Genomic DNA, 14,660 nt, shown 5'->3' with positions numbered 1-14,660 from the left:
CTTATTCCACCAGGTCGCATGCTATACCTAGACTCTATATATATTAAAGGGAACCTGTCACCGGGATTTTGTGTATAGAGCTGAGGACATGGGTTGCTAGATGGCCGCTAGCTCATCTGCAATACCCAGTCCCCATAGCTCTGTGTGCTTTTATTGTGTAAAAAGCACACAGAGCTATGTGGACTGGGTGTAGCGGATGTGCTAGCGGCCATCTAGCAACCCATGTCCTCAGCTCTATACCCAAAATCCCGGTGACAGGTTCCCTTTAAATCGAAAAAATTTTTCGCTGTATTCTGTTTCCGCAAATCTGTTGATTTACTTGATGGTTAATCTGGAGCTAAGTGACCTGCATGTATAAATGCTTCCATGCACTGCCTTGAATCCATAGTTCGCGTCCATTACATTTCACGGCTCCTGCCGACATCTACCACACCTGCCGTGCCCATGAGTTACGAGCAATCATTTTTCTCTGCGTGCAAATGTTCAAAATGTATTTTGTTTGTAGCCGATGCGCAGGAAACCCTCATCATTTACATGCGCGGGATCATTGCTCTCCTCTAAAATGCACCCGGGTTTCTTGAAATTACTCATATCGCCAATTGGATGAATTATTTCTGATTGCAAAGTGAGAAACGCAGAGCTGAAGAATAAGAAAAGATAAATGAAAAAGCTTTATTTTTTTCTCTTGTGTTTTTTTTTTGCGCTGGCATTGTGTTTGAAAAGGGGTGATTTAACATGACAAAGCAGGAGATCTTTATGTTATCGCTGCCTAACAGTGTGAGGCCCGGCGTTACCAACCGCACCACGGAGAAATACATCTCCTCTGCCTGTGTCACCTCGGTCTGCTCTGCCACTTCTACTGATTACATCTTGTAGATTGGTTTTTTATATAGTTTTCTTTTATGCACTTAGGCTTTTACAAAGTAAACAACGTGGTGCAAAACCGTACACAAAATGTATCAAAAGGAAAGGCAGATAAGGGAGAAAAGGATATAATGTATCTAAAAAATTTGACAAATGCAGATTTCCTTTTTTCCTTTTTTTTAGAACGTCAGAATCTTTCACGTTTTCGTATGTTTAAATAGAAGCGGAAAAAATACTTGTTCATAATCATACTTAAAGGCTATATCAGGGGCCAACTGACAACTTATGGGGCCCCCAGGCAATAGGAGATTATTGGGCCCCTGTGTCCCCGCCCACCCTAAAGCCACACCCACACACATGTTGGCCCTTGGGTGATAAAGTCTCAGTGGGCCCCCTATACAGTGATAACTTTCTGAGTACAGATAATATAGTAGATGTCCCCTGCAGTCCTATGTAACAACACAGATAACACAGTGATGGCTATCTGAGTACAGAAAATGTAGTAGTGTTACCTGCAGCCCTATGTAAAAACACAGATAACATTAGTCCTGATAATGTGGTAGAGTTACCTACGTCCTTAGTGTGCCTCCCTGTGTCTATCGCACGGACTCCATGCTGGCAGCGCTGCCTCCTCTTCCATCTTCTTCTTCTTGCCCCGCACTGAATGTCCTGATGCAGCTGTGTCAAGACATAGGAACACTGCGGGCATGGTGATGGTGACACACACAGGGACAAACACACAGACACACACACACAGGGACAGACACACACAGGGACAGACACACACACACAGGGACAGACACACAGGGACAGACACACAGGGACAGACACACAGGGACAGACACACAGGGACAGACACACAGGGACAGACACACAGGGACAGACACACAGGGACAGACACACACAGGGACAGACACACACAGGGACAGACACACACACACACACACAGGGACAGACACACACACACACACACACACACACAGGGACAGACACACAGGGACAGACACACAGGGACAGACACACAGGGACAGACACACACACACAGGGACAGACACACAGGGACAGACACACACAGGGACAGACACACAGGGACAGACACACACAGGGACAGACACACACAGGGACAGACACACACACACACAGGGACAGACACACACACACACACACACACACACACACAGGGACAGACACACAGGGACAGACACACACAGGGACAGACACACACACAGGGACAGACACACAGGCCTCACTACACTCCAGCCAGGCTCCTCTCCATACAGGAACACGCAGGGTCACTAGTGGAGGGGAGCAGGGTCACTAGGGGGGGGGGGCAGGAGGAGGGGAAGCAGGGTCAATAGGAGGGGCAGGAGGAGGGGGAGCAGGGTCATTAGGGGGGACAGGAGGAGAGGAAGCAGGGTCAATAGGGGGGACAGGAGGAGGGGAAGCAGGGTCACTAGGGGGGACAGGAGGAGGGGAAGCAGGGTCACTAGGGGGGACAGGAGGAGAGGAAGCAGGGTCACTAGGGGGGACAGGAGGAGAGGAAGCAGGGTCAATAGGGGGGACAGGAGGAGGGGAAGCAGGGTCACTAGGGGGGACAGGAGGAGGGGAAGCAGGGTCAATAGGGGGGACAGGAGAAGGTGGGAGCAGGGTCACTAGTTGGGTGACATGAGGAGGGGAAGCAAGGGGGAACAGGGTCACTAGTGGGGGGAGCAGGGTCACTAGTGAGGTGACAGGAGGAGGAGGGAGCAGGGTCACTAGGGGGGACAGGAGGAGGGGAAGCAGGGTCACTAGGGGGGACAGGAGGAGGGGAAGCAGGGTCACTAGGGGGGACAGGAGGAGGGGAAGCAGGGTCAATAGGGGGGACAGGAGAAGGTGGGAGCAGGGTCACTAGTTGGGTGACATGAGGAGGGGAAGCAAGGGGGAACAGGGTCACTAGTGGGGGGAGCAGGGTCACTAGTGAGGTGACAGGAGGAGGAGGGAGCAGGGTCACTAGGGGGGACAGGAGGAGGGGAAGCAGGGTCACTAGGGGGGACAGGAGGAGGGGAAGCAGGGTCACTAGGGGGGACAGGAGGAGGGGAAGCAGGGTCACTAGGGGGGACAGGAGGAGGGGAAGCAGGGTCAATAGGGGGGACAGGAGAAGGTGGGAGCAGGGTCACTAGTTGGGTGACATGAGGAGGGGAAGCAAGGGAGAACAGGGTCACTAGTGGGGGGAGCAGGGTCACTAGTGAGGTGACAGGAGGAGGAGGGAGCAGGGTCACTAGGGGGGACAGGAGGAGGGGAAGCAGGGTCACTAGGGGGACAGGAGGAGGGGAAGCAGGGTCACTAGGGGGGACAGGAGGAGGGGGAGCCGGGTCACTAGTTGGGTGACATGAGGGGAAGCAAGGGGGAACAGGGTCACTAGTGAGGTGACAAGAGGAGGGGGGAGCAGGGTCACTAGGGGTTTTTAACAATTTTAATTCATTTTCTGCTGTGGAAGGTAGTTTTCACCCTTTCCCCTCCCTAGTCCCCTAATAAATCCCACATTCTGGGGTATAACATGTCAGGACAAGACAGTATAGGGTGTAATCAGGGTACAGACAGGGGTAGGTTCCAGTTCAGTGGTTCTTTGTAGGGTGCCTCACAGATAGAGGTATCTACTGTAGGTGATACTGAAGTGGCCACTGCTGTATCTAACACCCTCCCCCTCTCCCACCCTGCCCCCATTCCTACTTTTTCTAGTTTTATCAACCTCACCATGATATTGATATGGTGGGTGCATATTTATGTAGTATCCCACAGCTTTGGAGTTATTGCTTAATTTTAGTATTGTTTATTAAAAGTTTACTTTTATAACTGTGTTACCCTGTGATCCATACACACCAGATGCACCTGCAAGATTTGGAAGGGTTCTTCAGTTTTTTTTTTGTTTTTGCCACGGTCAATTAAAAGCCTAGAGATAGCTCAAAAATACAAAAACTGGGGAACATGATGAATTATGATGCCCATACTAACCACTGGGCTCCCATGGTCAAATCAGTGTCCAACTATGTACAGCAAGCACCCAAGTCTAATGTTGGGTTACACATGGGCACCCCAAACAGGATCCCAAAAGAAAGCTGATTCTAATCACCCACCCCCCACATAATAAATGCTTTGGAGTGTCTGAGGTTATGTTTTTTACTCTCCTGCCCTTTTTCATCTTTCATTCCTTTCAGCTGTTTCGGTCAGTGATTTTCTGCAGAAAATACTGTTATCTGGCGACACTTTATTAGTTCTGCTAGAAGCGGTGACTTTTATACCCAGCATTATGCTGTTATCATGCCGGTGGCCGTCTTCCCAGCCTACTTTTTAATCTCCGCTACTAAATATGAATACAGCCTCAAATATTTTCTTTCTCTTTCATGAAATTAAATATTTTCCGAATTCTTAGAAGTTACATTATGTGTGTAATGCCCCTGTATTGTGTAAAACCACCTGAGCGGCTGAACCTACGCAGAAGCCATAGGTTTCCAGCTTTCGCTCATCCAGGTTCTGGGAGGATTTTTTATTTCTATGTCATTTTTACATATTAAGATGACAGATATTGTAGATATTTTAGAAATGATGAATGTTTTTTTTGTTTTTTTTTAACCCTCTGGTGCAAGAGTTGCACTATATAAAGGGGCTCCATCACAGCTTGTATCATCCAAAGATGCCCCCATAACAGTGTGTCAGCCATTGTTGTCCTCATCACAGCATGTAGCGTTCATGTGTTTCCCCACAATAGCAAACATTATCTAAAAATACCCATAACAGTGTGTCATCCTCAGATGCCCCCCATACCATTATGTCAGCCACAGATACCCCATATCAATGTGTCAGCAACAGATGCCCCCATACTGATGTGTCATCCTCCGATGCCCCCAAAAGTGTGTGAGCCACAGATGACCCTATACTAGTGTGTCACTTACAGATACCCCCATACCAATGTGTCCGCGACAGATGCCCCTATACTAGTGTGTCAGCCACAGATGCTCCCATACCAATGCGTCATCCTCAGATGCCCCAAAAAGTGTGTGAGCCACAGATGCCCCGGTACCAATGTGTCAGCCACAGATGCCCCGGTACCAATTTGTCAGCCACAGATGCCCCATACCAGCGTGTCACTCACAGATACCCCCATACCAATGCATCAACTACAGATGCCCCATATCAATGTGTTAGCCACAGATACCCTCATAACACTGTTAGCCGCGGATGCCCCCATACCAATGTGTCACTCACAGATGCCCCATACCAATGTGTCAGCGACAGATGCCAGCATACCAATGTGTCAGCGACAGATGCCCCTATACTAGTGTGTCAGCCACAGATGCTCCCATACCAATGTATCAGCTACAGATGCCCCCATTCCAGTGTCAGCCACAGATGCCCCTGTACCAATGTATCGGCCACAGATGCCCCATACCATTATGTCAGCCACAGATGCCCCCATTCCATTGTGTCAGCTACAGATGCCCCATTCCAGTGTCAGCCACAGATGCCCTTGTACCAATGTATCGGCCACAGATGCCCCCATTCCATTGTGTCAGCCCCAGATGCCCCCATTCCATTGTGTCAGCCCCAGATGCTCCTATACCATTGTCAGTCACAGATGCCCATATAGCAATGTACCCAACAAGAGAGGAGCCGCGCTTTTGTTTTGATGGCATCCTAGGCCAAAAGGACCATGAGAGACACATAAAGAACATACAGCTCTTACTTAAAGGGGTCTGTCTTCGTTACCCATTTCCTTTTAATGACTCCTATTTGTTAACTGGACTAATCTTGGCACCACGATCCTGCTTCTGACCAGCCTGTGCCACCCAAGTGATGTCCTAGTGCTCAGTAAATGCAGGTATCTGTGAATACAAGTCCTGGTATCAGGGTGAGGGATGCAGTGGGTGATGTCCGGGTTTGGACAGATGCTTCATTTCTCAACCAGGTTTGGTGGCTGCCAAAATCTTTTCAGTGTGATTCATGATGAGTCCAGACTGATAAAGCTTGGATCGTCGCCGTTCCTATTACACAGAGAACAGCTTCTTCCTTGAGTTATCGAGCACAAGGTCAAACGTTTCATCACCCATGGTCAGAAAGAATCTCCTGCCTGTCCTGAATGACCTTCATGTAACGAGACGATGACTGCAACACAACCTCATAGTTCACTGGTACATATAATATGGAACTGTCCAGTGGTCATGTCCAGGGTCAGTCATGTTGGGAGGTGTAGTCCTCTATGTACAGAGTTTAACATAATTGTATTATGGTCGTGTCCAGTGATCGGTCATGTTGGGAGGTGTAGTCTTCTATGTGTGGTCATGTCCAGGGGTCAGTCATGTTGGGAGGTGTAGTCCTCTATGTACAGAGTTTAACATAATTGTATTATGGTCATGTCCAGTGGTCGGTCATGTTGGGAGGTGTAGTCTTCTGTGTATAGAGTATAATAGAACTATATTTTGGTCATGTCCAATGGTCGGTCATGTTGGGAGATGTAGTCCTCTATGTACAGAGTATAATAGAATTGTATTATGTTCATGTCGAGGGGTCGGTCATGTTGGGAGGTGTAGTCCTCTATGTACAGAGTATAATAGAATTGTATTATGTTCATGTCCAGGGGTCGGTCATGTTGGGAGGTGTAGTCCTCTATATATAGAGTATAATAGAATTGTATTATGGTCATGTCCAGGGGTCAGTCATAGCTACCGGGCTATTCAATTAAATGTATCTGTATAGCGCCACCTGCTGTTTTTTCTTTTTCTTATTTCTCTGTTCCCTTCACTGAGTTTGGTGCACATGCTCAGTTCCATCCTTCAACTGCCCCCTGAGCTGTGATAGGGGGAGAGCTGGAGCAGAAAGGACACACACCCCTGAGCTGTGATAGAGAGAGAGATGGAGCAGAAAGGACACATCCCTGAGCTGTGATAGGGGGAGAGATGGAGCAGAAGGGACACATCCCTGAGCTGTGATAGGGAGAGAGATGGAGCAGAAAGGACACATCCCTGAGCTGTGATAGGGAGAGAGATGGAGCAGAAAGGACACACCCCTGAGCTGTGATAGGGAGAGAGATGGAGCAGAAAGGACACATCCCTGAGCTGTGATAGGGAGAGAGATAGAGCAGAAAGGACACACCCCTGAGCTGTGATAGGGGGAGAGAGATGGAGCAGAAAGGACACACCCCTGAGCTGTGATAGGGAGAGAGCTGCAGCAGAAAGGACACATCCCTGAGCTGTGATAGGGAGAGAGATGGAGCAGAAAGGACATGCCCCCATGAGCTGCAGCAGAAAGGATGCTGTCAGCTTGATATAAATCTAGCAGAGCAATGAATGGGGAGATCTCTGGACCCATGTGAGGTACAGGGCTGGGTCTAGCTTTGTTAGAAGAGATTGTCATGTCCTATATGATGTCTGATTTTCAGTTTTTACATGGAATAACGTTGACTACCCCATTTTAAGATTTTTCTCTGAATTTCGTTGCAGGAATGTACAAACCCTTGCTGCAATGCCAGCACGTGCCTTCTCTCTCCGGGAGCCCTGTGCGCTCATGGACTCTGCTGTGAAGACTGCAAGGTGATTTTCTTTACAGCCTTACATTTAAACATACGCCTTTATGGTTTAGAAAGGAAAATGTAAAGTTATGCATCCAATGAAAAGGGGTAATATAGACAAATAGGAGTAAATTTTAAGGAAAACTCTACTTTGGAGAGAGCAATGAGAGGTTTAATACCTTGGTAAAATGAGTTACATGACGTTGCACTCACGTTTACGGCTAAATGCAGAACTGTTTCTCCTTTTCCTGACATAGGTTCAGTGCTTCTTCCGGCAGCCACCACTAGGGGGAGTTCGGTGCAAAGAAATGATTCAACGCTCCCATTGATATCAATAGTAGCTATATAAATTCCTGTGCACGGAGCTCCCCCCAGTGGTGGCTGCAGGCAGCTAGTTTTAGAATATACTATAAAGGGAAACAGGAGATTTCTCTATGTATTTACCTCAATTTTACACTGTTCACAATGATCACCATATTTATAATGCACTGGTTCTACTTTTTACACTTTTTTTTTGCAAAAAATGTCTTTCAAACACATTTCTCACAAATCTGGGGAGTTATAGTTTGCATTTTGCATTGCTAATGTGATGCACACATGCTGGGTAAAATGGGGCAGGGAAGGAGGGCCCATACTAAGTGGGACCCCATGAGATCTATGGACGCCCCTTGTTGAATACAATAAAGATGTTTGCGATTTAACAAAGCTGAACAGCTCGAATCGCTCGCTGGTGTGTGTGTATGTTTGAACCTGGTTTTGAAACACAAGGAGTACAATAGGATCACAACAAGGTGATCTACAGCCAGGATGGGGTTAATGCCCTCATAGCTGTCAATCAGTGAGTAGGACCGCCCACATGACTCCTCAGCATAGCATACGCGATTTAAATGTATAAATTACAAGCTGTACAGAATCTTTTCCCATAGGACTATATATCGACCTGCCCTATGACCTGCTGCCTGCCGATTGCACTGCATTTTCATGAAAGAAAAAACTTTGGACACGTCCTAGAGACATTTTAAAAGTTTAAATCTGTGGTGGTCTGAGTGCTAGGACCCCCCACGATCCCTAAAATGAGGGGAGAGAAGCGCGCGCATAGCAGCTGAGGACGGAATCGTTCTATGAATCCCATCTCGTGCAGCGAGGAGAGAGAGGGCGATGTGCACGTGCTTCTCTCCTCTCGTTTTAGGAATCGTGGGGGTTTCAGCACTCGGACCCCCACCGCTCGAAACTTCTGATATGTCTCTAGGGTATATCAACAGTTTTTAGAAAAATTAGTGACCCTTTAAATGCTAATTGACCACATAAATTCAAGATAACAGCGCCCTGCGATAAGCCCTATAAACAGCCTGTGCTTTAGGGTACGTCTAAAAGTTTGGAGGTATAACTTTTTTTTTTCCGTCTATGTAGCTGTATGCGGGCTTGTTTTTTGCTGGACAAGTTGTAGTTTAATGGCGCCATTTTTGGGGTACACATAACTTTCTGATTAACTTTTATTAATTCTTTCTGGGAGGGAGATGGGGGGAAAAAATCAATACTACCACTGAGTTTTCACGTTATAAATTTTACGGCGTTCATTTTTCGGTATAAATAACATAATTTCTTTATTCTCTGGGTCAGTACGATTACAGTGATACCTAATACATATAGTTTTTTTTACCTTTTTTGTCATTTTTATTTTTTGTTATGGCATTCACCGTAGGGGATAATTTACATGATATTTATGTAGTGCGAGTCGTTACGGATGCGGCAATACCAAACATGAAAAAACAGTGGAATTTTTTTTATTTAATGAATGTGTTGTTGTTTTTTTACCACTTAATAGTCCCACAAGGGGACTATAACTGACAACATTTTGATTGATTTTAAAATACAATGCACTATCCCCATAGTGGATTGCATTTTAATGTCAGTGTTATACTGACATTGATCAGCAGGCTGCGCCAGAGAGTCACAGCCTCCTGGAAAATACTCAAGGCTGGCATTGGGCCTATATCAGACCCCAGCCAGCCTTTACACACATGCGATCACGGGCTGCCAGTGGGAAACAGAGGGAGTCCGCTTCCTCTGTCAGCGCTGTACATGTGGCGGGCGCAGCCTAAGGCACCTTAGTGACTGCCATAAAATGGAGTATGGGTGGTCACTAAGGGGTTAAAACTGCAGGATGTCAATTTATTTTGCTGATTTCCGACGTGGATTTTACCCTTTGCATTGCATAGCTACAGCAAAATTTGCAGCAAATTCGTGCATAAGGCCGCTTTCACACCTGCAGCAGGGCGTTCCGTCCGGCAGGTCCACCTGACAATGAAGGGAATCGGCCGATTCTTGGCATATTTGCTGGGTGGGGACGGATCGCTTCCAGTATAGTCCATCGGGACGACGGCAGTATCTGGCAATTCCGGATCCAGAGAACTCCGGCAGACTGTTCTCTACCGGAACAGCCTACAGGAGGTTCTGCCGCAGGTGTGAAACTGGCCTAACTAGTCGCAAATTTTTGTGCCGCAAATGACATCCTATGTGGACCCAGGTGTCCTAAATTTTTTTTTTATTTCATTCTTCTTTATGTTTTAGACTGTGTTCACACCACATTTACCAGTCATGTCCATAGGGCACCACTTACCCAACGGTTGCCAAAACGGTGTTGTTTTGTCTTGTGTTTATCCAATATGTGATGCTACAGAGGCAGCTAGTCCAAAAAAAAAAAATATATATATATATATATGTTTTTTAACATAGGAACCTATGGAACACGTATTGCGCTCTATGCTTATAGTTTTCTATGGGAAATATTCCCGACGTATCTCTGACAGAAGGCTCAAATCCCAGCGTTCCATGGCAGGCAGATGATAGCGGGATGAGTAAAACCGACGTAGATCCAACACGTCAAGTCATTTCTTTATCAGATTCCATTTCGGCCATCTACAGAATAACATTTCTCCCGCATCGATCTCTCCTCCGCAGATCGTATTCCCTCTGTCACTTTAATCCTATTTACTAGCGAGAACGTGGGAAGACTTATATTCATGACAGACAAATAAACCCCAAATGAAGTTGAGGCCTATTGTATCTGCTTCCAGGTCTGCTTATTCTTCATCCTCCTTCCCAGGCACTAATAAACACACAAATCGCCCCGGGACGTCAGCATTGTTGTTGCACTTACATGGCAAGGACTTTTCTTCCCATTTTATATTACTTTTTAGTCATACTGTACATAAGCACATGCCGATTCTGCCCATAGAATACTAACTCATAATGCGATCGATTGTGTTGCCGAGTAAAAATAAAATATAAACTGGAAAGTATTGAATATCTGGTCGGCGGAAGGGGTTGTATCAGATTATAGAAGAAGAAAAAATTCTGATATTTAGTTTCAGAAACTGCGCCAGTCTTATCATTAGGCTGTGTCTGGTATTGCAGCTCACATTCAAGTTATAGTCAACCATTCACGTCAATGGTTCTGGAAAAAAATGACTCTATGTGCATTCCACATAGAAAAAAATGACTCTATGTGCATTCCATTTCCGTGTGTCTGTTCCCCAAAAAAGATAGAATATGTCCTATTTTCGTCCGTTTCGCGGGCAAGAATACAAGAATAGGAATTGTTACAATGGATCCGCAAAAAAAACTGGATGCAATACAGATGTCACACGGAAGTCATCCGTATTTTTTGCCGATCTGTGTTTTGCAGACCGAAAAATACATACAGTCGTGTGCATGAGCCCTTAGACAAGGGTTTCTCAACTCCGATCCTCGGTAAGTCCTGATGCATGGACACTAATTATATCACCTGCTCAATACTAAGGAAATCCTGAAAACATGACTGGTAGGTGGGTCCCAAGGACCGGAGTTGAGAAACCCTGCCTTAGGCTCCATTCACACGTCCGCAAATGGGTCCGCATTCGTTCCGCAATTTTGCGGAACGGGTGCGGACCCATTCATTTTCAATGGGGACGGAATGGATGCGGACAGCACACAGTGTGCTGTCAGCATCCACATTTGCGGAGCGCGGCCCCGATCTTCAGGTCCGCAGCTTCGCAAAAGATAGAACATGTCCTATTCTTGTCCGCAGCTTGCGGACAAGCAGAGGCATTTCTATAGGGGTGCCGGGCGGGTGTGTTGCGGATCCGCAATTTGCGGGTCCGCAACACACCACGGACGTGTGAATGGAGCCTTAGACAAAGCCATCATAGCCATGTTGGATCCATTTTCAGATGGCTCTTGATAAAAAATTATTGACTTTGGGGTTCTGTTGTCTTTGACAGTCAGACTGGATCTTCAGATTGTGCCGATCTTGCCATCAAAAATACAAGAATCCCTGATAGAATGGCAAAAAGGCCACTGTGAACAAAGGCTAACTCTGGCCACACACATAAGAGAAAAGTTGACCAAACCTGCCAATTTTGGATTGGCCAATGATCTCATGTGTATTGGGGCCTTCCAACTCTCAACCAATGGTAGATTTCAGTAGGAAAGAAGGATTGGGGTGTGTTGGATTTAAACATGGTAGATATTTGGCTTCTTCTGGCAGCAGCTTATTCTTCTCTTCCCATGTCAATAGCCAGGCTAATATGGTTCTGGTTTCTAAGAAAGGTTTGATATAATATGAGGAATATTGGTCAAGTCAGTAGAATGTCTGCCTGCCATGTGTGCAAGTAGGTTGTCTCAAAATGTACTATAAAACTATATAATCCAGTTGTAACGCATTAGATGTGGACCTACTGTGTCACTGAATAGTACTTGGGGCTCTTCCTAAGGGCGTGATTTGAGTGCCCCCCTTGGTTTTTACCCTATCACCTCTATGCAGGGATCTGGACTCCGCTGCAGTGGGACCATTAGGCTGCTTGAAGTAGCCTCCGTTAAGTGACAGCTAACCCAGACAGGCCAAGAGACACCAATGTTGAGCATCAATGGGGACGGGATGAATCGTAGCCAGAAGACATGGTGAGATCAGGGCAAGCAGAGTTTGTTCAATCCGGTAAACAGGCCAAAGGTCAGGGCAGGTGGCACAGGGAAGGTCAGATGACTCAAAACACATCTTCACAGGGATTAGACAAACTGGAAACCATAGGGGAAGGTACCCATAGCCAGGGAAGGCTATTCATAGGCTGGGGATATATTAGGTTGTGCTTAGGCTGGCCCTTTAAGAGTCATAGAGAGCACATGTAAACGTGCACTAAGGGCAGAGGGAACTCCAGGCAGGAAGAAAAGAAGCCACTAGGGTCTAGCGAGGAGTGAGCAGAGCTTAAAGGGCCCCATTGAAATCAATGGTTTTGCATTTTTTGCGGAGCAAATTACAGTTGTGTGGATGGGGCCTAAGTTATTAATATGAGATCTGCCGGGGTCCAACTCCCGACACCCCCACGATCAGATGTTTGAAGGGGCCAAATAAGCGCTGGGGCCTCTTCCTAGGCCAGTGATGTCACGTTCAATGGTCACATGACCTTTGTGCAGCTCAGTCCCATTCCAGTTAATAGAATTGAGCTGCAATACCAAGTATAGCCACTATACAATGTACGATGCTGTGCTTGTCCAACGGGCAGTCCCCCAGGGCGATTGGGTCCCAGTGTTTAGGAATGAAGGGTAGTGATGCGGCCCTAAAAATTTGTGTCACTGTGCTCCTACCTGGATACTGTCGCTGCCTATGATTAGGCTCCATAACAACAAAGGAATTGGAAGAATAAGTAGAGTCCAGACAGAAGTTTAACAGTTTTACTTGAATAAACTTGCAATAAACTTGTGTCATCCAAACAATACTTGATCCTTCTCTTGGCTCCAGGGGTGAACTTGAATACTTTGCTTTCTCTCTCTCTCTCTCTCTGCTGTGCTAATCTCTGGCTTCAGTCTGGTTACTGGACTTTCTAGAGGTTCTGGTACCGCTGAGTGGGGTGCCTTTGGTCATTGACCCCCTTGTAATACTTAGTCTATGAACTGCAAGGAGTCATGGTGCTTTCCGAGCTGCTTCCCCTGGAAGACTCCTGGTACAAGAGGGGAGGACGCCCCCTCACTGAGCCTACACTATATAGTGTAGGGGTTAAAGTTCTGGTCTATAATGCAGAAGCTGTGAGTTCAAATCCCATCACAAACTTTTTCAGAAATAGAGGTTAAATTCGATTTATATATTTTATATATTTTTTAGTAATTGTAAAAAATGTATGCCACAAAATAAATGTGTAAATACTAGAAAAAAAAATATATATATACCTGTGTATGTACACTGCTCAAAAAAATAAAGGTCCTGCTGCTGGGTTGTTCCCCCCCTACGGCCTCCTCCACGTCTCCTGATGTACTGGCCTGTCTCCTGGTAGCGCCTCCATGCTCTGGACACTACGCTGACAGACACAGCAAACCTTCTTGCCACAGCTCGCATTGATGTGCCATCCTGGATAAGCTGCACTACCTGAGCCACTTGTGTGGGTTGTAGACTCCGTCTCATGCTACCACTAGAGTGAAAGCACCGCCAGCATTCAAAAGTGACCAAAACATCAGCCAGGAAGCATAGGAACTGAGAAGCGGTCTGTAGTCACCACCTGCGCAACCACTCCTTTATTGGGGGTGTCTTGCTAATTGCCTATAATTTCCACCTGTTGTCTATCCCATTTGCACAACAGCATGTGAAATTGATTGTCACTCAGTGTTGCTTCCTAAGTGGACAGTTTGATTTCACAGAAGTGTGATTGACTTGGAGTTACATTGTGTTGTTTAAGTGTCCCCTTTATTTTTTTGAGCAGTGTATATATATGTATATATATATGGATATATATTTTTTAAGTAACTGGCTATGCAGATATTATAGCTGAGTGGTTAAGTGCCTTGCCTCTAATACAGAAGGTTGTGAGTTCGAATCCTGGCAGAAACACTTCTGAAATACAGGCTAAATTAGGTTTAAATACACTGGGTGTCCCCAAGCACTGACTGCATATATGGACATCGCTATATATGGAGTCAGAGCAGGGACTCCTAAGTCGAACTAGAGTCCCAACACCCAGGTGGAGCCTTGAGCATTGCGAAATGTTCTTCTCGAGCACACGAGCACTTTGGTGCTTGATCAACACTAATCACAAAACATCTGTAGTTATGCTGAGAAAAAATTACACACAGTTGGACTCTATTTACTGATTAGGTGACTTCTGAAGGCAATTAGTGACACTGGATTTTATTTAGGGATATCAGTGTCACTGATACAAATGCACGCCACACTTTCCAGATTTTTATTTATTTAACATTTTGAAGACCATCTATCATTTTCTTTTCACTT

At 46.1% G+C, this 14,660-nt stretch overlaps 1 protein-coding gene across 1 annotated transcript in view; it reads left to right on the top strand.

Moving 5' to 3' along the window:
- Positions 1-14,660, top strand: part of ADAM12 (ADAM metallopeptidase domain 12) — a 583,999-nt gene that overhangs the window by 470,591 nt on the left and 98,748 nt on the right. The window contains exon 13 of the mRNA XM_040437739.1: positions 7,338-7,427. Within this exon, the coding sequence (XP_040293673.1) occupies positions 7,338-7,427 (90 nt within the window). The remainder of the gene's footprint in view (positions 1-7,337; positions 7,428-14,660) is intronic.

This window comes from Bufo bufo, chromosome 6, assembly GCF_905171765.1.
Source record: "Bufo bufo chromosome 6, aBufBuf1.1, whole genome shotgun sequence".
NCBI classification, from domain to species: Eukaryota; Metazoa; Chordata; class Amphibia; order Anura; family Bufonidae; genus Bufo; species Bufo bufo.
The sequence above is the reverse complement of the archived record's forward strand: the minus strand, read 5'-3'. Positions and strand labels throughout refer to the sequence as shown.